Consider the following 25,242-nt stretch of genomic DNA (forward strand, 5'->3'; position numbering starts at 1 on the left):
TGACAGTTTGATTGGGCATAAATGATAGAAATGAAATAATAATAATAAATGAATAAAATTCCAACTTGTATTTCTATTCCTGTTACTCTGTTATTATCATTGTTTCATGCCTTGCCTTAATTACAAAAACAATGTGTATTAATCTACAGGCACTTGATGAACCAACCACAGGAGAAGGCATGGCTGAGGACAGAGATTTAGATACACATCCAGAGGTGGTTACATTCATTTTTATGTAATGAAAATATCACTATTAAAATAACTTAATTTCTGGTCACATTTCCATGTTCACTAGCTTTCCTCTGCTTGAAAATGTCCACTGTGAACAAATGTTTGAGATTGCCGTGTCCCCCATAAAATGTAGGCTGTGCCAAATTGTTGTGGAAATATATCTATGTGCCTACTTCCTTGAGCCTTTTAGTCCTGATTCAGAAAGGGATGCAAACATCTGGGGAGCTTTCTGTCCCAGGGTCCATTTGCAAATCATTGTGTTGTGGTCATCTGCAAAGTTTCCCAATGTTTATAGCCTTGAATGTTTGGGGATATGGAGTGCAATTGGAAGAAATATTTCTTGAAAAAACTGGGGTTGCTCCCGCAGGCCTCATAATGACTTTTGGGGCCATATTTGGCCCATACCCTTCATTTTCCCCACCTCTGGTTTAGGGGCACATACCCAGCAGCCCAATTTGGCTGTGCTTTGCCTGGAGACTAATGGTGGTGAAGAGAAAGAGAAGATTTTTTTAAAAAAAGATAGCTGGTGTAAATAAGGTGAAGGTACTGTGAATGAAGGACTGGGGAGGGGGGCATTCTAAGGCAGTGCCATTGATAACACATTACAGTTTGCATTTGGCAAGACAACACAATGTTACCTCCTGTGCTTGTCTGTAGCAGAGATACAGACTGTAAAAGGGGCATCAAGACAAGGACATACCATGCAGCATGTAAAAGCAACACAGCACATGCGTTCAAATGTATTCCCTGACATGAATTTCAGAAACATAGAGGTAATCATTATATCTTTAAATATTGTTGTAGATGTGTTCTCCTGCGCAGCTTAGGCAACAGACAGAAGAGCTGTGTGCTGCTATTGATCAAGTCCTACAGGACCCCCTGGCTATGGTATGCAGGCATCAGAAGTAGCTTCTTTGGATGCTTTCTTATCCCTCTTCATTGTTTGTCCTTGAACACCTGTACTTTTCCACTCACTCCCTTTAGCGCCGATGTGATTCTTCCCCAAGCTGCCTGCAGAACATGCTGGATTCAGACATAAGCAGAGTAAGTGAATGATATTGTCCATGGATATTTAGAGGACTTGTTGCTGCTCCAGACATAGGGTTCAATACCTGTCTTTTATTACAAGGAGGACAGAATGAAGCAAACCAATCAGGAATGTTCCAATATGAAATTGAATATTAACCAAATTTAATTTAGCATTATTTAATTTCATATTTGGTTAATTATTCCCCGTTTTAAATAATGAACAAGTTCATCTGTATGCAAAATCTTGTTGGAAGAACTACATTCCAGCTAGGAGATACAGATATATAGGCTTCATCTTCTGTGGCATATTTGCTTATTCTTCTCACAGCGGCTTCATCTCTGGGTTTCACCTCTGAGGATAGCTAAACCTGAAATCAGAAAAGAAATAAAACCAAACAAAACCAAACCAGCAAACACACATACGAACACACATACGTGCCACCACAGTTTAACCGTACCTAGGGAAATTCACCCAGTGTTACTATGTTGATGCTGATGCTTTCACTTATGGTTTGAATGAAACAAAAGTTTGATTGGTGCCATCTATGAGCCTGAATATATTTTTACACAAACTTCAGAGCAAAATAGGCCCCAAACCAGCAATATTTTAAAAAGTGAAAGCTTGCCAGTTGGTCCTAGACTTGTATGCAAATGTTTGGGATATCAGCTGAAGAGTAAATATCAAGTTTGGTCAACATTGGTTGGTGAATGTGTATTCTAGAACAGAATGTAGAGAAAAGGGGACTATTTGCTGTGAAAGGACCCACAGTAATTGAGGATTGGGTCCAAACCCATTGGCTCCACACCTATTGTCTTTGTGTTGGACACGGTTTGATAACTGTGATCGCACATGGATTTGTATGGCATAATACATACTTTCAGTTAATTGTATACATATTTATGTGTGTATTTATTCATTTATTCCAGTTTAGGGTTCAGGAATCCTTCTAATTGTTCAGATGGATAATTTGTTATAGTAATAAGCTACTCCATTACCATTCTAATGATGCCTTTAAAAGACCCATTTTTCCTTCCATGTTCACAACCTGTTTGGTTAAATTTGCATGTGCATTTGCCTTTATTGCTGTGTGGTAAAAGTGAAAAAAACAAACCACCCTGAAAAGGGCCTAAATATAATAAAAAAACCTCTGTGCGATGCACATAGAACTGCCTCAACCGTGGTGTTGTTAACAGTAATCTGTTGATTAATCTTTCTCTACAGTCATCTACACCTTTGCAAAGACCAGCTGGGCGGGAAACTAAATTTGTAAGTATCATCAAAACTAGATCTTCATTTGTATTTTTAAATTATATTTCTTTTAGTTCTTAAAGATTTTATTTGTGGAATGACAATAATACAGTATCTCTATTAAAACAGTTTTCCTCTTTGTCCCAAACAAGCTCACCTCACCCCTAACCCAATTTATAATGCACAATAAAAATACTGCTCTGTTAAACCTCTAGCAACTGCAACTTTTGTTCTCTTCCTTTGTATTTTATTATAATACTATTTATCTAGTTATCAATCCAAAACTTCACTTGATTATTCAGTAGTTTAAATTCACCCTTACCTTGACACATAAAACTAATAAATGGTTTCCATGCAATATCAAATAAATCTTCTTTTATTTCTCCTTTTGCTACTCTTAACTAACAGGGTAACTTCTCTGTAGCTGAGATTCTATTTAACCAATTCCTAATTAATAAATTCTCTATTTTCTTCCCCAGGCTTTGACTATTGTGAGCCTTGCTGCACATAACATAAGTGTGCACATAAGTGATATAAAGCCTTATTCTCATTTTCAAATAGAGAAATAATTAGTAGTGCCTGTCTAAAATAACCCACCCACACATTATTTGACTTGTCCAAGATAGAACTTCATCCTCCTTAGCATTTGCTATCAGTAGAACAAATCCACCTTGAAACACAAGGTCTCTCAGCATGTACATAATGTCATAATGGAGGGTCATGTAAAACTAAGACATTGTTTTCCTTCAGATTCTTTCTCAAAATGGTGACTGGAAGTGATGTTGTGTCATTGTCTGCCATCATTTTGAGAATGAATCTGATGAAAACAAAGTTATATGGGAGGTGGGGGTTCTGAGGTGGTGGTGTTATCACACATTTTGCATGATTTGGGGAGCAAAATATCACCCAAAATTGCATCAGTTTTTTTACATTTTTGGAGGGGCTGTGTGTGTGGGGGACTGGTGAAAGTCTTCAGAAATTGCAAAAGAAAGGGTGTATGCAGTTCACAAGCCCAACTTTCCCTACTCACAATTTACAGTATCAGCAAAGATATAAAAGAACCAGCATAGAAGCACATCTTGAGCAGCCAACCTCTGGTCACAGCCTTTTCAATGGATCACTTGATCAAATATATCCTTAGCAGTTGGGAAATGGGTGCTATGAAAAATTTACATTTTTGCAATTCATTGGGTTGCCATACCTGAGGACCTCCAAACCGGGAAAAATGTAGGACAAGGTTTAAAAATGTAGGACCTTTTTTTAATTTCCTGGCCAGGAAATTAAAAAAAAGGTCCTACATTTTTAAACCTTGTCCTCCTTCCTGGCTTGGGAGGAAGCCTCGGCCTCTTCTCAGGCTGGGAAAGGGCGTGGGGGCCACCCGTCATCGTGGCCATCGCTGTGGTGGCAAGCGGCCTCCTCCTCCTCCCAGGCCCCGGTGAGGCCTTGGAGGACTCCGCAATAGTGGAGCCACCTCCAAGGTCTTGCTGGGGCCTGGGAGGGAGCGTCTCTGCGGCTGGAGCTCCGACTGCGGAGAGCGCTCCTAGGCCTCAGCAAGGTCTTGGAGGCCCCCGCGGCGCGCGCGGGGGCAGAGGTGGCCGCGGGTGGTGCCGTCCTGGTTTTGGTGCCAAACCGGACTGGGACCAGGTCGGCACCGCCCAAAGAGGGATTGTCCCGCCTACAGGTGGGATATGGCATCCCTACTTATGGGAATAGTTTTTATTTGCACCCCCCTTCCCCTTTGCATCCTTCTTACTTCTATAACACTGTGGCAAATTGTTTATGTCTTCTTTTAAAACTTGATCCTTCATATTGTTTTTGGTTGTGAATCCCAACCCATTCATATTTTTTTCAAGACAAAAGCAAGAGATTACCAAGCACTTGTCACCATAGTATGGTGTGAAATTAGATCTGCAGAACTGCACAGTCATGCTGTGTGTGTGGATTGTGTGACAAGGCCAAGACATCAGGTTTTACTTTTGGCAATACTGTTCCTCATAATATGACTAAACGTAATGGAATCTTTAAGATGCTCTAATATTGTATATATTTTATTTCAGGCTAACCTCTTCTTGTCGGGGCCTGCAGTGACTGAGAGTCAAAAAGTATGTTTCATTACTAAATTGCCACTTTCTCTTTTGAATGGTTACAATGATAGGGAATGCATTAATTTAAAAAATTTAGATGCCCATTTTCCTGACCTCAAATATACACTGGAGTCGATTTTTCACAACACAAAAGGAGTCAATGGAAAATAGTGTCTTGAAGCCAGAGTTTGGAAAAATGTTTATGACAAAGCTACACACCCACCCAAAGATACCCACAGCCAGGTTGCAGAAAAAGCTGGCAGGCATGATGGTTGATTAATCAGCACCATCTACAAGGCTACCTATTATTTGGTTTACTTATGGAAAGAAGAATTAAATATATTGGGGAAAGCAATAAAGAATCATGGAAAGATAAATGGAAAGAAAGTGGAAGGTAAAATGTGGTATGAAGAAGTAAAAAATATTATTAATGGTATTTTCTACATCTCCGATAATGATTGTTAACTTGATTGGAAGGTATTTCCTTCAATGTTGTTTTTGGGAGGGGGAGAGGGAAGAAAAGTATATAATGAAATGTGGATTGTATAATTTGCATTATGTATTGTGTAATAAAAATTAATTTGTGGGGGGAAAAAGATTAATCAGCACCATCTCCAAAATTATATAGATTTAATTGTGAGATGGAAAAGTGGTTAGCATTAAAGGTTTTGTTTTGATTTTTGGTCAGGGGGTGTATCCAATTCTATGAGAAGAATATTGAAAATGGTTATGCATCTTTCAGTGTCTGGTCAACAGGAGAAAACTGTGGCTCCTGCCACATTGCAGAAGTAATGCAGTTTGACACTGCTTTAAATGCCATGGCTCCATCCTATTTGCAAATTGTTGTGGCACCAGAAGTCTCTGACAGAGAAGGCTAAATACATGACAAATCTCAGAATTCCACAGGATGAAGCCATGGCAGTTAAAACAGTGTCAAACTGCATTAGTTCTGTGAAGATGCAACCTAGGCCCTGCCTACACAGGTCAAATGCACAGGTCAAATGCAATGGACTCCTCATGTCCTCTTGATGGGGAGATCAGATGACACACTGGGTAGAATTAGTTGTTAAGGGTCCCAATTCTACCATTGACTCTGAGGGGCTGCAACAGCAAAATAGTAAGCAATCACAAGTATACTGTTTATCAGTGAACTATGTTGATATTTGGGTGATGAACCTTGCCTGTGATTCCTGTGATTCCGGTCCAGTGGTTGATGGATGAAGACGTTGGCTATTTCTCCAACACAGGAACAGAGCGAAGCTCCAAACACAAGCTTTCGGCTTGCTTGGAAGAATGCCTGGAGAAACAGCTGCTAGATCAAAGAATCACTCTCCAGCAGTTCACTCCTAAGAGGGCTTTATCACTTTGTTTCAAATAACACGAGCTAATCACCACTATACAAAAACTCTTGCCAACTGACACACCACACTATCTCAAACTCCCACAATCCCACAGCACAGCCATGAGGTGACCACTAAACCCAGCCTCTTCCTATACAAGTTGCTATGCACCATAGACACCAATCCCTCTTCAGACTAAAGACATAGCATATTTACATTTAGTCCAGCTCAGTTGACCTTGAGCATCCGGCTGCTGCTCTGGACTCCAGCTGTAGCCAATTTAGGCTTCTGCAACTATTGCCACATCTGAACATTTTCACCTTCAATACATTCACAAACTAGCACTCCCTAAGCAGTTTACAATCTGTAAATCAATTGCCCCCAACAAACTGGATATTGATTTTATTGACCTATGAAAGGATGGAAGGCTGAGTGGACCTTGGAGCCCTCCTCTAGGATCAAACATACAACATTGTGGCTGCAATACCAGTATTTAACCACTGCACCACTGGGGCTCCATAAAAAGGGCGGAAACACCATCTCTTCTGTATAGTACCATCTGCTGAATCACGTCACAACCAATAAATCTGACAACAATAATGAGTGTCATTGTTCAGCATCAACAGAAGTCTTGGAGAGGTCTGGAATGACACCAGTTCTAACTTGGAACAAGAAGTGAGCAGGCATATTGCTTTCCCCTCTTCATGTGTTGATTCAACACACTTTGCAGGTAAAGACAGCGCTGAAATTCAAAACAAAGAATGTTGCAGGGACAGCTCTTCAGTATTTAGCTCCACACAGTCTTAGCCTGGCCCTGTGTCAGATGGTTCCCTATTGGCTGGAGTGCCACTGAGCGACACAAACAAATATTTTGGAGAGCTGCATGGGCTCAGCATCCAGCACTCAGAGTGTCTAGCTGGTGTTGAAGCCGAGTTGCATTTTTTCTAGCAAAAGAGCGACTGTTAAATGATTGAACAGAGGTTTGGTGAACTGTTTCATCAGGAATAATAGAAATAGAGCAGATCATGAGTACCCTCTTACTCAGACTACTTTGTGATTAAATCCAATTAAATCAATCAAACCATGGCATGCCTTGTTTTTAGATTTGCAGCAGTGACTTGGGATTGTATCATTTTATTAACTGCAAACAAAATCCAGCCTTACTATATTTTCAAAGATTTCACAGATCAAAACCAGAACCCATGTGGCTAAGCAACATCAGAGTGTGGTCAAGAGGGAATTTTTTTTAAACTGAGGAACAGACAAACTAGAAGAGGCTGCAGCAATTTGCTTTGAATGAGCCTACTGGAAGGGCACAGTTCCACCCCCTCCTTTCCTCTTCCTCCTGCTGAGTTTAGTGCAAACTAATTTTGCATTTTGAAGTCTGTTTGCATTAATTAAGTAAGCTGAGGACAAAGTGGGAAGAGGAAAGAGTAAAACTGGGATATTTTAAAAGCACTGAAAATGTGAGATGACCTAAACATGACCCATATGTTGGAAAAGAAGGAAGAAAAAAATATATATATAGAAGGATATCATATGATATCAGTTGCTAGAATCTTGTATGCACAGTACTGGAAAAATAAAGAAATACCTACTAATGAAGAATAGTTGATAAAGCTAAAAGAGATGATGAACATGAATAGTTTAGTTTTAATACAGGATAAACCAACAGGTATGATAGAAAGCAAATGGCTTCCGATAAGACTATTGGATTAAAAACTGGCCAAGCCTGGAAAACATACAGAGGTCTGTTGGGAAGACAGGAAAATGATGAAAGTTGTTGAAAAATATGGACAATCTGAATAGGGAATTTTAAGATGACAATAAGCACAAGGATATACCTGAGAATAAAGATCACTGATAAATTGTAATATGGATAGAAGCTTCAGTGATCATTCATGGAAAGGGAAAGGTCAAATCTCAGTCAGTAAACAAGGAAAGTACAACTCTGTAGGAGGTACTTGCTAAAAATCTATATAATAGCACTTGTTTCCTTATGTCGAAGGTGCAACTAGGTATGGTTTAATATTCAAGGAAAAAGAAAACAGAAATATAAACATACATATATTTTTGAAAAGTGAATATTTTATCAACTTTACTTCAGCCAAGTGCAAATGGTCGATGGGTTCCACTGATTGTTATTAATTTGTTGTCTTGTTTGTTAATCTGTTTTTGTTGTTTGTTTATTGTCTAAATTTTAATGTTTGCTTTTTCTTTTAAGTTTTGGATAAATTAATAAAAATATTTTAAAAAGAAAAAGAAAATGTGGGATGACAGAGGATTAATCAGGACTTGTCCCTGACAAATCCGGACAGTCGGAGAGGATGTTGTATGTTTATTTCAGAAAAGAAAGGAAATGTTGGCTCTGGGTTTCTAATGCTGCCATTGCCCACAAATTATTTTTGTTTAAAGTTGAAAACTTATTGATATAATTCATATCATAACAGTATGGGACAAGCAATGATACTGCAAGGTGTAGTCCGTGAGTTCAGTCCACAGTTCATTAATAGGACCGTGCATCAGCTTACATCAGAGGTGGACAATTGTGGAAAATTAGTGGCAATCTTGGAGGGATGCACCCCCTTATCAAGAGAACACTTATCCACCAGCCATTTTAAACTCAGGAAAGGCCTTTTTCTTTACTTCTTGGTCATGTTTCAAAAAGAAGGCCTATCCTGGGCTTAAATTGGCCTGGGGTGGGGAACATGACAAAATGGAGGGCACTTTCTGACCCCTGGGAGCCGCAAAAATGGTCCTGGGGGCCACACAAAGCAGGCCACATTTTGTCTGCCCCTGGTTTAGATGTTACAAAAGCCATAAATGTATCTTCAAAGTAAATTTAAGACCGGATAAAAATGTTCAAACAAAGGAGTTTGTTTTAGTATATTAGCATATTATTTTAGCATTTTAGCACTTTATATTGTTGTATTTTATCATCCATTCTTGATTATATATGTTTGATGTTCTTCCCTTTAGTGGAAAGGGCATTATGAATAAATGTTGTTGTTATTATTTTGATGATGATAAAATCTATTATCCCATAGCTTATGATAAGATTTTTTAAAAAACAAAAATGTACAAACCCTCTCTCCTTAAAATTAGACAAAACCTGGTGTCATCCGCCCAACAATGGTGAAAGCAAAAATAATAGTAAAAGAAGAGGAACCTATCCAGCCAAATCCATTCAAAAAGTACTTGGAAGAAACCATTGATCTCCAAACTGAACAGGTAAAGTTTCTTTTTCCTTTCGTTCCAAATTCACTATCTACTTACAAGAATCCATTTGTTTGTTTTAACAAATGTAATAAATGAATTTGACTAATTAGGTTTCTCTTAGAGAAAGTTTTCATTTTCATTTTATAGGCTCACAAATAATAAACCTACATGTTGTGGGAGGGCAAAGAACTACAGTATATACTCGACTATAAGTTGAGAAATTTATGACCCCAAATTGATCCTAAAATCCTGGATCAACTTATATACTGGTCAATAAAATAATACAGCTTAGAAAAAAGCACCACGCTATGTGCCTTAGCAGTGATTTTTGAAAGCCAGGTAGGAGTGTGCGTATGCGTGTGTGTGAAGAGGTTATTCCTTTCCCAATCCGATGTTAAAGGTGTCTTTCCGCACCAAACCCCTCATTTAAATCTACTTCTTTTCTATTCAGTCTGATGTTAAAACCTTCTCCTCCAGCACCAGGGAAGTGGCATTAGGTGGTCAGAGAAGGAAAAGGAGGGAAGGAAGTGGTGTTTTCCCCTTTACAGTCTTTCTTATAGTACCCCTAAGTGTTACCCTTGACTTATCCATGGGTCGTATCAAAATTCATGATTTTGACCCTAAAACCGGCCCTCGACTTATACACGAGGTCGACTTGTACCCAAGTATATACAGTATTTTGAAAAAGGCAGCCCATGATCAACCTACCTCCCCACTGCACAAATCTCTCTCAGCCTTATCTGTGGCATAATACTGAATGCAACTTACTCCTGAGGTTTCCTGATGTCATTATGGTATGGAATTCCTTATTTGGGGATTGCAATGGCATCCTGAAGAATACTAGTTTAATATTTTGCTCACAGTTTTGTCAGTTGATTGACATGGTCTGGAAGGCTGATAGAGAGTAAATACTCAAGTATAAATAGAGTGAAAAACCTTCTTCTACACTCTGACAGCGGTCTATCCCAGAATTTGATGTGCTTCCTCTCAATCAATCAGCAGCTTGCAACCTGTTGTTGCACTATGCTAATGGGAGCTGCACTATTCAGTGGGAATTGTAGTGGTTGTTAGGACACTGCAAAAGCCTGTTGTGCTGGCTGAATTGACTTTCTCTCAGCATAAGCACCTTTTGTTGGCTTATTACTCAGATTGCTTGATTGATTGCCTAGCTGAATATCCCATTTTTCTCCTTCTACAAGATCCTCTCCTTGTATGTTATCAACTGCTCTTCTCCCTAACATTAAACATCAAAAGAGAACAGGCAGCAGAAGTCTCTCTCTCTCTCTCTCTCTCTCTCTCTCACACACACACACACAAGGAGGGAGAAAAGGTGGTGTAAAGGAGGAGGCAGGTTACAACAGATGCTAATCCTTTGCAGCCTAGTAAAACTATTACTATTCTAGTCAGTGCTAGGTTGGGGCCAGGGTAATCCTAAGTAATTTCCAAAACCGAGAGGGGTATGGATTCAACAAAGTGTCAGCTTAGATTACTTCCAGCCATTTTGGACTACCACCACACAACAGAATTAATGCAGACTGAGACCGCTTTAACTGCCCTGGCTCAATGCTATGGAATTTTGGGGTTTCTAGTTTTGTGAGATATGTCACCTTCTCTGTCAGTGAAACCACCACAAACTACAAATCCCAAGACCCCATAGCATTGAACCATGGCAGTTAAAATTGTGTCATACTGCATTAATTCTGCAGTTCAGATTTAGCCTTGGTGAATTGGAATTGCACTGTTACTTTTTGACCATGAGTATTCAGTGCATGAATACGGGAACGGCCAGGTCTGAACTGGAAGCAAACACGGCTACCTGTGCTTCTTGACAGCTATTAGGATGTCATGAAAGGCCAGCAAATTGTTAGTTATTTACCTTGATAATCCTTTTTTTATGCCAAGGATGAGGAAAGTTGCCTCAGATGATAAAATAATTTGGCTAACTTTGGGTGTTTTGTGCCTCGGTTTTGCTGAGTGGAGATTACCATTTGCTGTTCTGTTTCAGGCAGAAAACTATCATAGGCCTTCCCTGGCAATCTCCACAACCAGCCCAACTAAACAAATGACACATCCATGAGCTACTCCTAGTCCTGTTGATACTAATCCTTTCTTACTGATTCAAATAACTGTGGAAAACTGAGTCTGAATCATAATTGATTCCTTCCTGGAATCTCTCATTTTGTGCAATTCAAGCAAACTGGGTTTCTGTCATGACGTCTTTTGTCGTTTGTTAACCAAGCTCTTTGTTTGCTTCTCTTTCTTCCAGGATTCATCTCTTTCCCATCCTTTTCTCCATACTAAACTGAACCCACCTACTAAGTCCCTATTACATCTTCAGGCTGTCTCTCATGCTGACTCACTAACTCCTGGACCATTCAACCATTTGGGTTCCATCTTTGGTGATGTGCATAACAATTCTTATAGTCCTTATCATCACAATACTTTGTATAATAAGGTGAGAAAGGGGGGGGGGAAAGAACAGGTAAATGTTTTGATTTAGTCAGTCTGAAGAGAAATTTTTAAAAACCCTATAGTTTTGCTTACTTACTTAATGTATTTAATTTATGTAAGATAGCTGTATATTCTCCTTTTGACAAATGGTTCCCTTTTATGGTTTCATAATAAACCAGGATGGTTCCCAACAAATACCACTGTTAGGCAGAAATCAGTGGGATAGCCTTCTTTGACATGAGCTTGGTCAGATCTCAGAAACATTACTTTTTGGGATGAACTCTCCCAGAGTCCAGCAGATATTTCCCAGAATCCTTTCTGGGGAATTCTGGGAAATGTAGTCCAAATGTATATATTCCACACACACTTTTATTTTAAATCAGATCTTGGAGATTATCGCACTGCGTTCTGAGACCGTTCTCATCACGTGATGAGAACGGAACACATTTGAGTATACTGCACGTATGTGTTCCAATCGGGTTCTCAGAACGTTTAAATGTGTTCCAGGAGGGTACAGATTGAATGTGTTCCCAGAGAGCTGAAACGTGATGAGAACGTTCCAACAGAGGTGTGTGCGGTATTCTTATCCGTTCTCAAATCCGTTCTCTCATTCCTCCGTCTCCTGATTGGCTGAAAGAATGACAGGCAGGGAGGCAGGGAGGCGAGCGACTGCAGTCAGGGAAGGTGTGTGGGGGGGGGGAAGAAGGAGGGAGGGAAGGGAGGAAAGTTGGGACAAGTGAGAGAAGAGGAAAGGAGGGAAAGAGAGAGAAAGAGAGAGGGAAACAGGGGGGCCAGAGCAGAGAGCAAGAGGGAGAGAGTCTGGCTGCTTCTGCGGGGGGGGGGGGTTCTCGTGTCATGTCCAGCGGGGCTCCTGTGCTGGCAGCCTGCAGGAAACAGGGATGGCAGGGATGCCCAGGACCTTCTCCTCCTTCCCTCCAGGAAGGAACCCACAAAAGCTCCTCTGTTTGGAGCAACACACAAAAGCAAGCAAACAACTCCCAGAATTCCATAGCAAAGAGCCAGACAAGAATTAAAGCGGGGAGGGAAGCTCACAGGCCCCACCTGGAATATTGTGTCCAGTTCTGGGCACCACAATTCAAAAAGGAGCGTGTCCAAAGGAGGGCGACTAAAATGGTGAAAGGTCTGGAAACCATGCCCTACAAGGAACGACTTAAGGAGCTGGGGATGTTTAGCCTGGAGAAGAGAAGATTAAGAGGTGATATGATAGCCCTGTTTAAATATTTGAAGGGATGTCACATTGATGAGGGAGCAAGCTTGTTTTCTGCTGCTCCAGAGACTAGGACCCGGAGCAATGGATGCAAGCTCCAGGAAAAGAGATCCCACTTCAATATTAGGAGGAACTTCCTGAGAGTAAGGGCTGTTCGACAGTGGAACACACTCTTTCCTCAGAGTGTAGTGGAGTCTCCTTCCTTGGAGGTCTTTAAGCAGAGGCTGGATGGCCATCTGTTGGGGATGCTTTGATTGTGATTTCCTGCATGGCAGAATGGGGTTGGACTGGATGGCCCTTGTGGTCTCTTCCAACTCTATGATTCTATGAAGGCACACATTACATGCGCACACACACAGGAGGCAAAAGGCTGACAAGCAGCCAAAATGGGGAATTGGGATGACAGCAGAGGACTCTTCTTTTCTAACCGGTTTAAAGAGCTGCTATGGCTGCCGGGGCTCTGCCATTGGCCCAGTCCCTCCCTGGCAACTTGCTTTCCTTCGGCTTGAAGAGACCTGCATGGAGCTCCTCCTTCTTCCCAGCCTTGCAAAGGAGGTTTGGGATGTAACTTGCAAGGCTCATCTCTCCCCATTTCTCTTTCTCCCTGCCTTCCTCCCGATCCCTCCTTCTTCCCTCCCTTCCCTCCCTCCTCCTTTCCCCCCTCTCTCTCACACACACACCCCTTCCCTCACTGCAGTCGCTCGCCTGCCTGCTTCCCTGCCTCCCTGCCTGTCATTCTTTCAGCCAATCAGGAGACGGAGGCGGCCTTGGTGGAATATGTTCTCAGAACGGTTTCAGGAATCGCTGTGCGGTAAAATGCAATTCTGATCACGTTCTAGTTTACTAATGCAGTAATATCCGTTCCAGGAACGTTCTCATCACGTGATGATATGGAACATTCTCAGAACGCAGTGCAATAATCTTCTTAGACTTTTCCTTAAAGGTTCTTTCTTCTCTGTGTTATTTAACAGGCATTAGCATGACTGCTAGGTGTTCTAATGGAAACATTTTAAATGAACCCATTTGCCATTGATAAGACTTTGCACTGCACTGTGTTCATTTTACCACTAGAGAGCAAAAGTGCAGAGCAAACTGACTTTCAGCATTTGTTGAACTTAGCATATTTAACCTAGCTGAACACACAGAAAAATTCAGTTTTAATAAAAGCTTTTTTTTAAAATAAATATCATTCATAAATTAGTTTTGTGAAATGTAAGAATGATCTTAATGCTATACAGCCAGTTTCACTTCATCACCAAATCATAGAATCGTAGAGTTGGAAGAGACCACAAGGGCCTTCCAGTCCAACTCCCTGCCATGCAGGAAACCTCAATCAAAGCACTTTGTTTAAAAAACTCCAAAGAAGATATTTGGGATAAGGGTTTAAAATTTACATGCTCAAATAATCTTAAAGAGAACTTTCATAAAATGATGTAAAATTGGTATGTAACTCCAAACAAAGTTGTATAAAGTTATATAAGATGATTGCTGGAAGTCTAAAGATTAAGTGGAACTTTTTTTCACCTATGGTGGAAATGTAGAAGAGTAAGGAAATATTGGTTTAAAATTAATGAGAATAGGGAAAAATGGTATTTCCAATTGGTATTTATATGTATGAGATCAAAATTCTAATTATTGAATATGATAAATTGGAGAGAGAGTAAAGAAGTAAAATATAGAATATATAGAAATTGCTTTGGTTTGTTATAATTTTATCTTTAACTGTAGCAATATCTAACGGCTTTCATGGAAAAAACGATAGGACATGAGCCATATAAAATAAATATGATACAACTCCTTATATCTATTTCCCCCCCAAAAAACCTATCTTGATAATAAGTAATCCTCTCTCCTCTGCTTCTGTTCAGCATTATTTTACCTTTAACCTTGACTGTATTTAGAGCAGTTATAAAAACAATTGCACAGCTTCAATTGCCTTTTAAAATACACTGTTTCTGTGAACTTTACTTCCTCATAGGAATCAGGGCAAAATAGTTCTTCCTTTCTTAAAGGCATAGAACAAATTAATGTTTGAAAGAGGTAAACATGAAACTGATTCACTAAGGCAGAAATGACATGGATAAGAAAGGAATTATAAAGTGTTGTTGCTATGGTTTTTGCCAGTTGCCAGATGGTACACTTTGATGTCAAGGCTGTGAAACTCCTGTTGCAAATGAAAAGAACACCTATTGCAAAAGCAGTCTTTATAAACCCCAGATTACTGCTGAGAATGACTGCAGGTGATCTACTGTACCATGAAAAATACCAAAAGCAAACAACAACTCATTCCCTCCCCAGTAAAAGAACAAAACTCCAATTAATTTGTTGCACAGTTTTCCTCAGTGGCAGCTACTGTGCCAGTCTGTTTGATAACTACACATCTCTGTCTGGGAAATAATGATGCCAGGAGCTTATTTCAGATATGAAACAAGAGGAAAGTTAATGCAGACAAGCGTGAGGTGTAGTGGTGATGGTGTGGGAGGGAAAGATTTTTGTTAAATAAATAAATAAATAAATAAACTTTATTTGTATACCGCCCTTCGAAACATCAGGGCGGTTCACAGCAGACATCCATACAATTATTAAAACAACATATTAAAACCATCAATACAGTAAAAATAGTCTGTGCCAAATCACAGATGACTCACCAATGGCTAACAGGGGAACTAACAAAGGGACTTAACAGAGGGGGGAAGGACTCACAAGGCAGAGGCTTAGGGATAAGCCTGCCTAAAGAGAAGCGTCTTTAGCTCCTTCTTGAATTGGGCCAGGGAGGTTGCTGAACGGAGCTCGGTAGGCAGCGCGTTCCAGAGGATGGGGGCCGAGGTCGAAAAGGCCCTTCTGGTGGTGTTGTTCAATCTAGCCTCTGGAACTTTTAGTAGCTGCTGCCTGCTGGATCTGAGCGTGCGGGGCGGATTGTACGGAGAGAGGCGGTCCTTCAAGTACTCTGGGCCCAAGCCATTTAGGGCTTTATAGGTTATAACCAACACCTTGTATTGCGCCCGGAAGCGAATAGGCAGCCAATGTAGGTCCTTTAAGACCAGTGTTATATGAATGGTCCTAGGTGTATTAGTGACCAGTCTCGCTGCCATATTCTGCACTAATTGCAGCTTCCGGGTATGGTACAAGGGTTGCCCCATGTAGAGCGCATTGCAGAAATCCAACCGAGAGGTTACCAGAGCGTGTACTACTGTTTCTAGGTCCCCCCGGCTCAGGTAGGGACACAGCTGGCGTATCAGCCGAAGCTGATAACAGGTGCTCCTGACCGTCGCATCCACCTGAGATGTAAGGTGGAGCGATGAGTCAAGGAGCACCCCCAGACTGCGTACAGAGTCCTTCACGGGGAGCGTGATCCTGTTCAGGACAGGTGGAAACACCGCCATCCCTGGGCCAGGAGAACCTATCGCGAGTACTTCCATTTTCTCTGGATTCAAGCTGAGCCTGTTTTCCCTCATCCAGCCCATTACCGACTCCAGAATTGGTTCTATACATGTTCACTAGATTTTGTGTGTATATGTGTGTGCGCGCACGTATCTTCAAGTTGACCTTTGATGTATAGCGACCTCATGAATTTCATAGGGTTTTCTTAGGCAAGGAATACTCAGGAATGGTTTTGCCAGCCCCATCTTCTGAAATATAGCCCACAGCACCTGGTATGCATTGGTGGTCTCCCATCCAAGGACTAACCAGGGCTGAATCTGCTTATCTTCCAAGATCAGATGGGATTTGGTCCCTTTAGGGTATTTACACAGTTACTAGACTTGTAGTTCTCAACTTTGGCTGTGAATCAAAGACTGCTACTGGCAGCAGAGCTGAGAACAGTTGGGTGTCCTACAGAGAACTAGCTTTTCTGTATCCATCTGGGAAGCCCTGTTCCCAGCTGCACCAAACTGATCTCCAATAGGGCAGGCCAGACAGTCTCCCATAAAGTATCAGCTGTGCTGCCAAGAAGAGATGGTATTTTCTCCATGTTCCACTCCACTTCAAGGTGCCTGTGAAAGGACATCGAGAGATGTCCTTTACAGATGTGCAAAGAGAGAATAGTTTCTGGGTGACCTTAAGCAACTCACATGCTCTCCAGATGTTTCTTCTTTTTTGGCCCACAATTCCCACCATCCCTAACCATGACAATCAAGCATGAAGAATTATGGTGGCTGTAGTCCAAATACATCTGGAGAACCACCTTTTCCTGTCCCTGGAGTGATTGGTTGATTATTTATTTATGTATTTATTTAATCCATTTCTCTCCCACCCTCTTCCCCAACAATGGGACTCAAGGCACTTTACTACAGATTAAAAACCTGCAAAAACATCAGTGAAAAGCCTAAATATAGAAGTGCATTAAAACAAATAATTTGTAAAGTTAAAATTAGTTAAAAGTAATTAAAATTAATTAAAAGCCTATATATATAAACCAGCAAGAGTATAGAATGCCATTAAAACCTCTTCAAAGTAAATTTATAGAAGCCTAATGAATAAGAATGAATTTATTTGCCAGAGGAAGGACAGCAAAAAGGAAATCATTCTAGCCTACCTAGGTAGGGAGTTCCAAAGTCTGGGAGCAGCCATCTAGAAGGCCCTCTCCCTTTTTCCTACCAAATGAGCCTGAGAATATAGCGGGACAGAAAGAAGAGTCTCTCCTTTAGCACTCTTATGGGCTCATATAGGAAGATACAGTTCTTCAAATAGCTGGGATTCAACAGATGAATCTGTCGAATTCCTCTTTAAAGCAATTTCAGATAGTGACTAAATTAGACATCTAGGTCTCTGTAGAACCATACAGGTAGCAGACAGGTAGGCTTCAATTTTCCATGGCTGGGAGCAGAAGAGACTGGAAGCAGATTTTGTCCTGATGTCCCTTGAGAGTATGCCTTCCTGATTCATGCTCTTGTGGAAAGTACTGCTCTTGGAGATACTGTTGAAAAGAGTGGAAAACTAGCCTTCCTCCTGAATTCAAGTTTGGGATCCCTGATAAGAATTCTGTGACGGTGAGGCTACTCATCTCTAGTCCAAATGGAGTTTCTGGGCTGGGAGAGAGAATTATTCTCTAACTCTGATCCCCCAACATTGCAGGCATTGCTTGTTTGTGTACACAGCAAAGCACTACATACAGTGTCAGCATCTTTGGACTATGGAAACCTATCCTACACATAGCACACACGCACATCATAAAGAGGGCATTTTAATGTAGTCAAGAGTAGTTTCTCAAACATGAAGATATTTCATAGGGATCATGAGCATATCTGCTTGTGGGTACCATCCATTTGTCCTCATTGCCAAGACCTTTTGTTTCCTATATGCCAAGTGCCTGTCAGGCTATGCTATTAAATGCCATCCCTGCCCTGTAATGTTCCTGACATTTTTCTGCTTTTCAGCCTACTCATCCAATAGTACCTATTCCAGAAGATGAAGCACTCAGCTCTAAAGAGGTAATAGAACAGAACATCCTTTTACATTATAAATCAGGTTTGTTTCTGTCAATGCAGTGGAAAAAAAAAACAAAACCAGAAGCGTGAATGTGAATAACAATGACTACTTGATTTCACAAGTGAACAAGCTGACACCTGCAAATATAGTCTTTAGTATGGGTATCACTACTTCCTTGACTATATGTGAGGGTGGATAACTTTAGTTGTATCAGTTTTCATCTCCCAAACACATTGCTGGCCACATCTCTGTTAAAAATGTTCCTCCCCCAAAACTTCTAGTAAAAACACACACAGAGAAGAAAAAAGCCCCACAATTTGTTTTCAAAACAAAGCCATTGCTCTTGGAAACCTCCAGGAGTATGAGTCTTGTTCTTAGCAACTGTAACACATTTTGGCTTGCATCCAGTTAGTGGCATATTTAGGTGTAAGATAAACTAAATGTATGCATATGTCTATTTTATGTTCCTGTGGAGGCAACAGCAACCAATTCCCCCCCATGTGCTATTATCATACAAGCCTTTGTTGTGCCTTGCTCTTACTCCAACCATCTGGATTGATCGAGGGTAAGACATGTTATTTGGCCCGTGCGGACATGGCCAGACAGATGTTCAAATGTCACAGATCTGCCTAGAAGTCAAAATACCACTCCCATCTTTCAGATATGAGTGGTCAAGCTATGGTTCATCATAAGCAGTAGGAAAAAATGACTACATCACGGACACGATCTGTTAATGACTGTGTCACTACTCTTTTCAGGATTAAATGATTGTGTGTGTGTATATTTGTGGATGTGTTGGTGAGTGTGTGTGTGCTTAGAGCAGGGATAGGCATGTGTGGAAGGAAAAGGGGCCACATTAGTCCTGCAAAAGATCTTGGAGGACTGCAGCTCCCCACAGCACCCCCTACAAAAGAAACTGATAGTTGCTAGGGGGTGTGGTGGTAGTTTTGCCATGATTTTAGCACGCACACACACTGGGCAATTTTAGGACCAGGAGAAGTCTTTATTTAACATCAGGAAAAGAGCAGAAGTCACTTCCCATTTATTTCCCATTTTTAAAAAAATTTCCTGGGCCTCAGTTGGTCTGTTGTTGTGGTTTGTTGAATTAGATTTATAGCCATGAAAGCTGATGCAAAAATAAAAGCTAATTCATCTTAAAAGTAGAGTGGGCCCTTGTTTTCTGCTGGGGTTTGGTTCCAGAACCCCCCATGGATAACAAAATCCATGGATGTTCAAGTCCCATTAAATATATATTAAAATGGTGTCCCTTATCTAAAATGGCAAAATCAGTTCAAAAATATAACCATGTTAGTCTGTAGAATCAATATGCAGAGAGATTCTGTAGCACCTTTGAGACTAACTGAAAGAAAGAAGGTGGCAGCATGAGCTTTCATAGACAAAAACCTACTTCCTCAGGTGCATTTGGCAAAATCAGTGTTTGCTTTGAATATTGTCAAGCCAAGAATGCTTGAATCCCTGGATCCGTGGATATAGAGGCCCGGCTGTACTGCCACATTCCTTCCATCCCTTTTCCTTCATCTTTTTTTATGCTGCAAGAGAGTAACATGGCTACTTCTTTGAAAATTAACTAAGACATTTACATTGCAAAGGGAGTGAAATTATCCCTTATTGTGTTATACATGTAATGTTACTTATGCCTTGGCTAGTGCAGTGTATGTGTGTCAGTGTGTGTGGGTATAAATGACAAAGAACTAGTTGTTTGTAATATGTTATTTGTGGCACCCTTGCTATGGAATTCCCTCCGTTAAGAAATTTAGTTGTCCTGCACACTCATGTCTTTTAGATGACAGTTAAAACTTACTCAAAGAGATACATGTTTTACTGTTTGTTGGTCTTTTTCCTCTTCTGGTTTGTACTACTTTTTTGGTATTCGAGCAGACATTTGTAAACTGTAGTTTTAGTTACTTTTAATTCATTTTTAAAATCCTTGTAATTTGTGATTTTTTTTTTTTTACTTCATGTTGTGGAGTGGATTGTGAGTCTCTGTGATTCCTTAGGAAGAAAAATGGTGTATAAATCAATAAAATAAAAATAATAAAATAAAATGTTTATTTATATACCGCCCTTCCATTGATCAGGGCGGTGAACAACATGATAAAAACAATACATACATTATACATATTAAAAACAACTTAAAAATCCCGGTCAGCCATCCATCTTGCCGACAACATAGGGAGGAAGGCATCTAGGACTTCACTCGGGGAATGCAGTTCGAAATAGAAGGGTTTTTAAGTCCCTTCTAAACTGAGCCAAGGAGGTGGCCGAGCGGAGCTCTGTGGGCAGCGTGTTCCAAAGGGTCGGGGCAACGATGGAATACGTCCTCCTCGTTGTAGAGGAGAGTTTGGCCCCTGGAACCCTAAGTAATTGCTGCCCAGAAGTTCTGAGGGTGCAGGGCGGAATGTATGGGGAGAGGCGGTCCTTCAGGTATCCTGGGCCCAAGCCATGTAGGGCTTTATAGGTAATCACCAACACCTTGTACTGTGCCCGGAAGCGAATAGGCAGCCAGTGCAGATCTTTAAGCACAGGTGTAATATGGCTGGTCCTGGAAGTACCAGTGACCAGCCTGGCTGCCATATTCTGTACCAGCTGTAGCTTCCGGGTATGATATAAGGGTTGCCCCATGTAGAGCGCATTGCAGAAGTCCAATCTAGAGGTTACCAGAGCGTGTACCACCGTTTCAAGGTCCCTCTGGGCCAGTGAAAAATGCCATACAAATGATAACAAAAATAATGTGTTACTTTCTGGTCTGTAGTGCCCAAGTCCTTAAGAAGCTGTAAATATTTCAGTAGTCAAGGTGTCAAGTCCACTTATATGGAGGAAATGATTTCTCCACAACAACTACTTATGACAAATATCTGTTGTAGCTCTCTCCATTGAGAAATGACACTTTAAGTACACCTCTCCACAGTCTTATTATGAGCAGTAATAATTGTTTCTACAAGGGATAACAATCATGAGTTGGAGGAAAATGTCAAGGCTCTAATTGTTTACCAGTTTCTTACCACATATGCTGAAATGTGTCTTCATATCCTACACCCAAATATATGCTGTGTTTTTAGCATGGCTGTATAAAAAGCAAAATGAAAAGCTTGCTTCTAGTTAGCAAAATAGATGAATGCCTTCTAAATAGCCTCTATTTTCCTGCCAAAACTGCCAGCCATGTCACCCACCAGCTTGGGGGAAAAGATCCTTGCTCTATAGAAAACCTTTCATTTCATCCCCAATGCACATTTGCTGAAAGTTTCCCCCCTCCCTTGTTTTTCAAACACAAGCGCTCAAAAAACCTTTGTGTTTTCTTCTGAGTAACAGTGTTCTTCCTAAATGCAAATTTTACAGCTCTGTTCTGCTATCATAAAAGACAACATGTATTTACCACTCTACCAAGAAAAGAAAGATGGAAGAAAAGAAAACTTTCCAGGCAATGAAAAAAATCCTCACAGCAGAGCTCAATGTCTACTCAGAGGAGACCTTGGGAATGGTCTGGAAAAACCCTGCTAAGGTATAGCAAAAGACTTTCTTGATTATCTGACCTATTATTATTATTATTATTATTATTATTATTATTAAACTTTATTTCTAGAGCGCTGTAATTATACACAGCGCTGTACAAAGTCGGTAAAATTAAGGAGTATATAAAAGCCTGCCCAAGGCATACACTCTAAGATAATAACAATTAAATAGAGGAATAGATAAAATTACCATGTAGAAAAGACAAATTAAAAACATCAAATATAAAAGCAGATACATCACATCAAACATTATCAGACAGCCAGATGACAATGACAAATTCCCTGAGAACGCTTCCCTAAACAATATGGTTTTCAGCTCAGCCTTAAAGCTGGTTAGGGAAGTGATGAGCCGTGCATGCAGAGGAAGAAGGTTCCAGGAATGAGGGGCAGCAAGAGAGAAGGGGCGGATCCGGGACGGGGCAGAGAAGATCCTGGGTTGAGAGAGGAGACTTTGGCTACCAGAGTGGAGAGTGCGAGTAGGGATGTAGGGAGAGAGAAGATCAGTTAAATAAAGAGGGGCCAGCCCATGCAGGGCTTTAAAGGTGAGTAGCAAAAGTTTGTACCTGATGCGGAAAGGAAGAGGGAGATAACAACTATTTTATGGCTACATAAAATAACAACTCTCCAGATGTTATTTTATGTAGCCATATAAGGCAGAGGTGCCCAACTTGACACTCTCCAGATGTTATTGACCTGCTACTCCTGCTTGCCTGAGTCAGTATCATCTGGAGGGTCACCAGTTGCCCACCCTGGTGTAAGACATCAGGAGTTTCAACCCAAATGATTGCTCAGTGCTTTTCTGTCACAGCCCCAGCATAGCTCTAAGGGCTTGTCTATACCAGTGAAAAATGCCATACCTACCCTGAGGATCTGTGGTTTTCAATTGTAACCCAACTGTGTGCTGAAGTCAGCAAAGTCGGGGAAACCCCAGGGTACCAGGAAACCCTGGAATGCCTCCTGTCCACAAGAAAGCAGCAGTGATAGCTTTGGAAATAGGAGATGGGCCAGCAAAGCAGATGAAGCATCAGCCAGCTGGTCCATGTGGACAACAATGTGCCGGTGTATCTGGCTGCCATTGTGGTTGATCCTGGGCCAGTGTGGAGCATAATGCTATGGAATTCTAGGTTTTATAATTTTGTGACCTATTTAGCCTTCTCTGTCAGATAGCTTTGGTGCTCCACCAAACTACAAATCATAAGATTCCATAGCATGGAGTCATGGCAGTTAAAGTGGTGGCACACTGCATTATTTCTGTAATGCAGATGCAGACATAGAGACAGAGCCTTCTTTAGTTCCTTGTTTGCCTCTCTAGTTCCTTGTCTGCTTAATGCAGACTGAATGGACCACACCATTTGCCCCTCACCCTGCTTGGTCCTGACAAAGAGAGTTCTTAATGCATTACATTCACAATATGAAGAGATGGTTGCAACTAATAACAAGGTTTCTGACTGCAGAGCTGCTGGCAAGCATAAATAATGAAAACATAAAAGCTTTAGTTGAGAGAGGTTCAGCAACCCCTTGTAATGTACACGTCAGATAACGGATCTGTCAGTATCTCCAAATACAAATATACGGAGTGTCTTTCAGATGGAGTTGTGTTTATAAGTTGCACCTGATAAGCTGGACTTCTTGTTATTGCTCCTTAATAAAGTACTGCATCCATTTCTGATCTCCAGGATCTCAAAAATAATTATGGGCTGCCCAGCGTTCAGTATAAAATAATAGGCTTTATCCCCTCACCACCAAAAGCATCATAGTAGTTGAATGTTCCCTGTGATGTTGCAGTGCATTCTCTACAGGCAATCTCTTTTGAAAATGATGATCACATATTTACAGAAGTATTACTTGTGTTATAACATTTATTGTGCAGCTAACCATGGGAGAAAAAACAGGGCTCCCCACAAAATAGTTGGATTCTCCCTCTGAAAAGGTGTCTAGTTAAACTTTTTGTGTGTCCTCCTGACACTATTAGATTGTATGTTTGCCCCCCTACCAGTGGAGGCCAATGCAATAGAAGTGGGTTAGCAGAAGGAAAAATTGATGGATATCATAGTATTGCAAACTATGGTACACTCCTAGGAGGACATGTGTGAAAAACTGATCTGAATAAAAAACAAACAATTGTGAAGACTATTGGGAGCCTCAGGCAACTCACACTTTCTTTACCTCTGGACTAGTGTATAATCCTCATTTAAAAAAAACCCAGCAGCCATCACAGTAGCATATAGAAATGAACTCCACAACAAGGCATTGTGTACTTATTTATTGTTTTCTCTCTCTTTCATTCTTCTTTGATATAGGCTGCCACTGGGAAGGGTTTGATATCTAGAAGCTAACGTAGGTATTATTTCCTTCTTGATATAATCACTATTATTGCTTTAGTGATATTCAAAACATTTCATAACTGGCTTTGAACTGTAGTAAATATTATGTGCATCTGTTCAGTAATACTATGTTGCCTTTTATTCTTATTTGACACAGAACATTCAATTCTCTGAAAGCCTTTGCAAACCACAATCCAGTTTTTTTTTAAAGCAATGGGTGTCACACAGACACATACTGCTGTCCTGTTTACAGCACCCCTACCACCCCCCCCCCCCCCGGTATTTGTTTCAATGCGTCCCTTTAGGGCTGTACACTTGCTTTTGTGTTTGAAGCACAGTGGAAATCAGAAGATGCATATCAGGGCTCTGGACAGCAATACAAATGTGCACCCATGAAATATTTTGGAATTTTAGGCATTTAACAAATTAAAGGGCTGGTACAAGTCTTTCACTTAGGAGCTTATTGCATGGACAAAACAGGTGACTGTATGCCAATGGGATGCAGCCGGGTTGCGAGATGCAGGCAGGAATTATCGCATGTAATTCGTTGCCGATTCCACTAGGTGAGTGCAGCCTGGCTGCATACTGGGTTGCAGGCATGTTTAGAGTCCGCTTTTCAAACTTGCAAAGCTCCAAGCTTTGAAAAGCAGCCTCTGAAGCGTGCCTGGGACCCGGGATGCTGCTGGGCTGCACTCGCCTGGTGGAATTGGCAGAAAATTACATCTGATAATTCCCTCCTGCATCCTGCAACCCAGCTGCATCTCATTGGGGTACAGTTGGGTTTTTTGTCCATGCAATAAGCTCCTTAGAATGTAATGGTATTTTTAAAATGTTGAAAAGACTTTATCACATAAAGGAGCTTACTAATCTCTATAACAACCTTATTATGTAGGCCAGCTGAAGCCAAGATAATTAGTGGCTTGTCCTGAGGAAACGAGTGAGCAACTTGAGGCTCTCCAGATGTTGGTGGACTGCAGCTTACATCATCCATCACCATTGGCTATACCCCCCCCCCCCCCCCCAAATATGCAAGGACACATCAGGACTGAAGCTAGATTTGAATAAAAGCTTCATTGCTCACAGATGTTCATACTACGCCACACTACTTTTGAACACAGTGTTTTCTTCTT

General features: G+C 40.9%; 1 protein-coding gene across 6 annotated transcripts in view; it reads left to right on the forward strand.

The window, feature by feature from the left end:
- The window catches only part of MLIP (muscular LMNA interacting protein), a 66,128-nt gene that overhangs the window by 39,305 nt on the left and 1,581 nt on the right, over positions 1-25,242 (forward strand). For 2 of the 6 annotated variants that reach the window (XM_089531137.1, XM_089531131.1), the window contains 10 exons: positions 150-215; positions 1,036-1,119; positions 1,216-1,275; positions 2,483-2,527; positions 4,567-4,611; positions 9,039-9,164; positions 11,419-11,607; positions 18,207-18,260; positions 21,616-21,778; positions 24,089-24,125. In XM_089531137.1, the coding sequence (XP_089387263.1) occupies positions 150-215; positions 1,036-1,119; positions 1,216-1,275; positions 2,483-2,527; positions 4,567-4,611; positions 9,039-9,164; positions 11,419-11,607; positions 18,207-18,260; positions 21,616-21,777 (831 nt within the window). In that variant the 3' untranslated portion in view covers position 21,778; positions 24,089-24,125. Of the gene's footprint in view, positions 1-149; positions 216-1,035; positions 1,120-1,215; positions 1,276-2,482; positions 2,528-4,566; positions 4,612-9,038; positions 9,165-11,418; positions 11,608-18,206; positions 18,261-21,615; positions 21,779-24,088; positions 24,130-25,242 lie in introns of all 6 variants that reach the window. The other 4 variants (XM_089531133.1, XM_089531135.1, XM_089531136.1 and 1 more) reach the window with 4 other exon arrangements.

Source organism: Sceloporus occidentalis, unplaced genomic scaffold (assembly GCF_023333645.1).
Source record: "Sceloporus occidentalis isolate IW3139 unplaced genomic scaffold, rSceOcc1.0.p SCAF_6, whole genome shotgun sequence".
Taxonomy (NCBI): domain Eukaryota; kingdom Metazoa; phylum Chordata; class Lepidosauria; order Squamata; family Phrynosomatidae; genus Sceloporus; species Sceloporus occidentalis.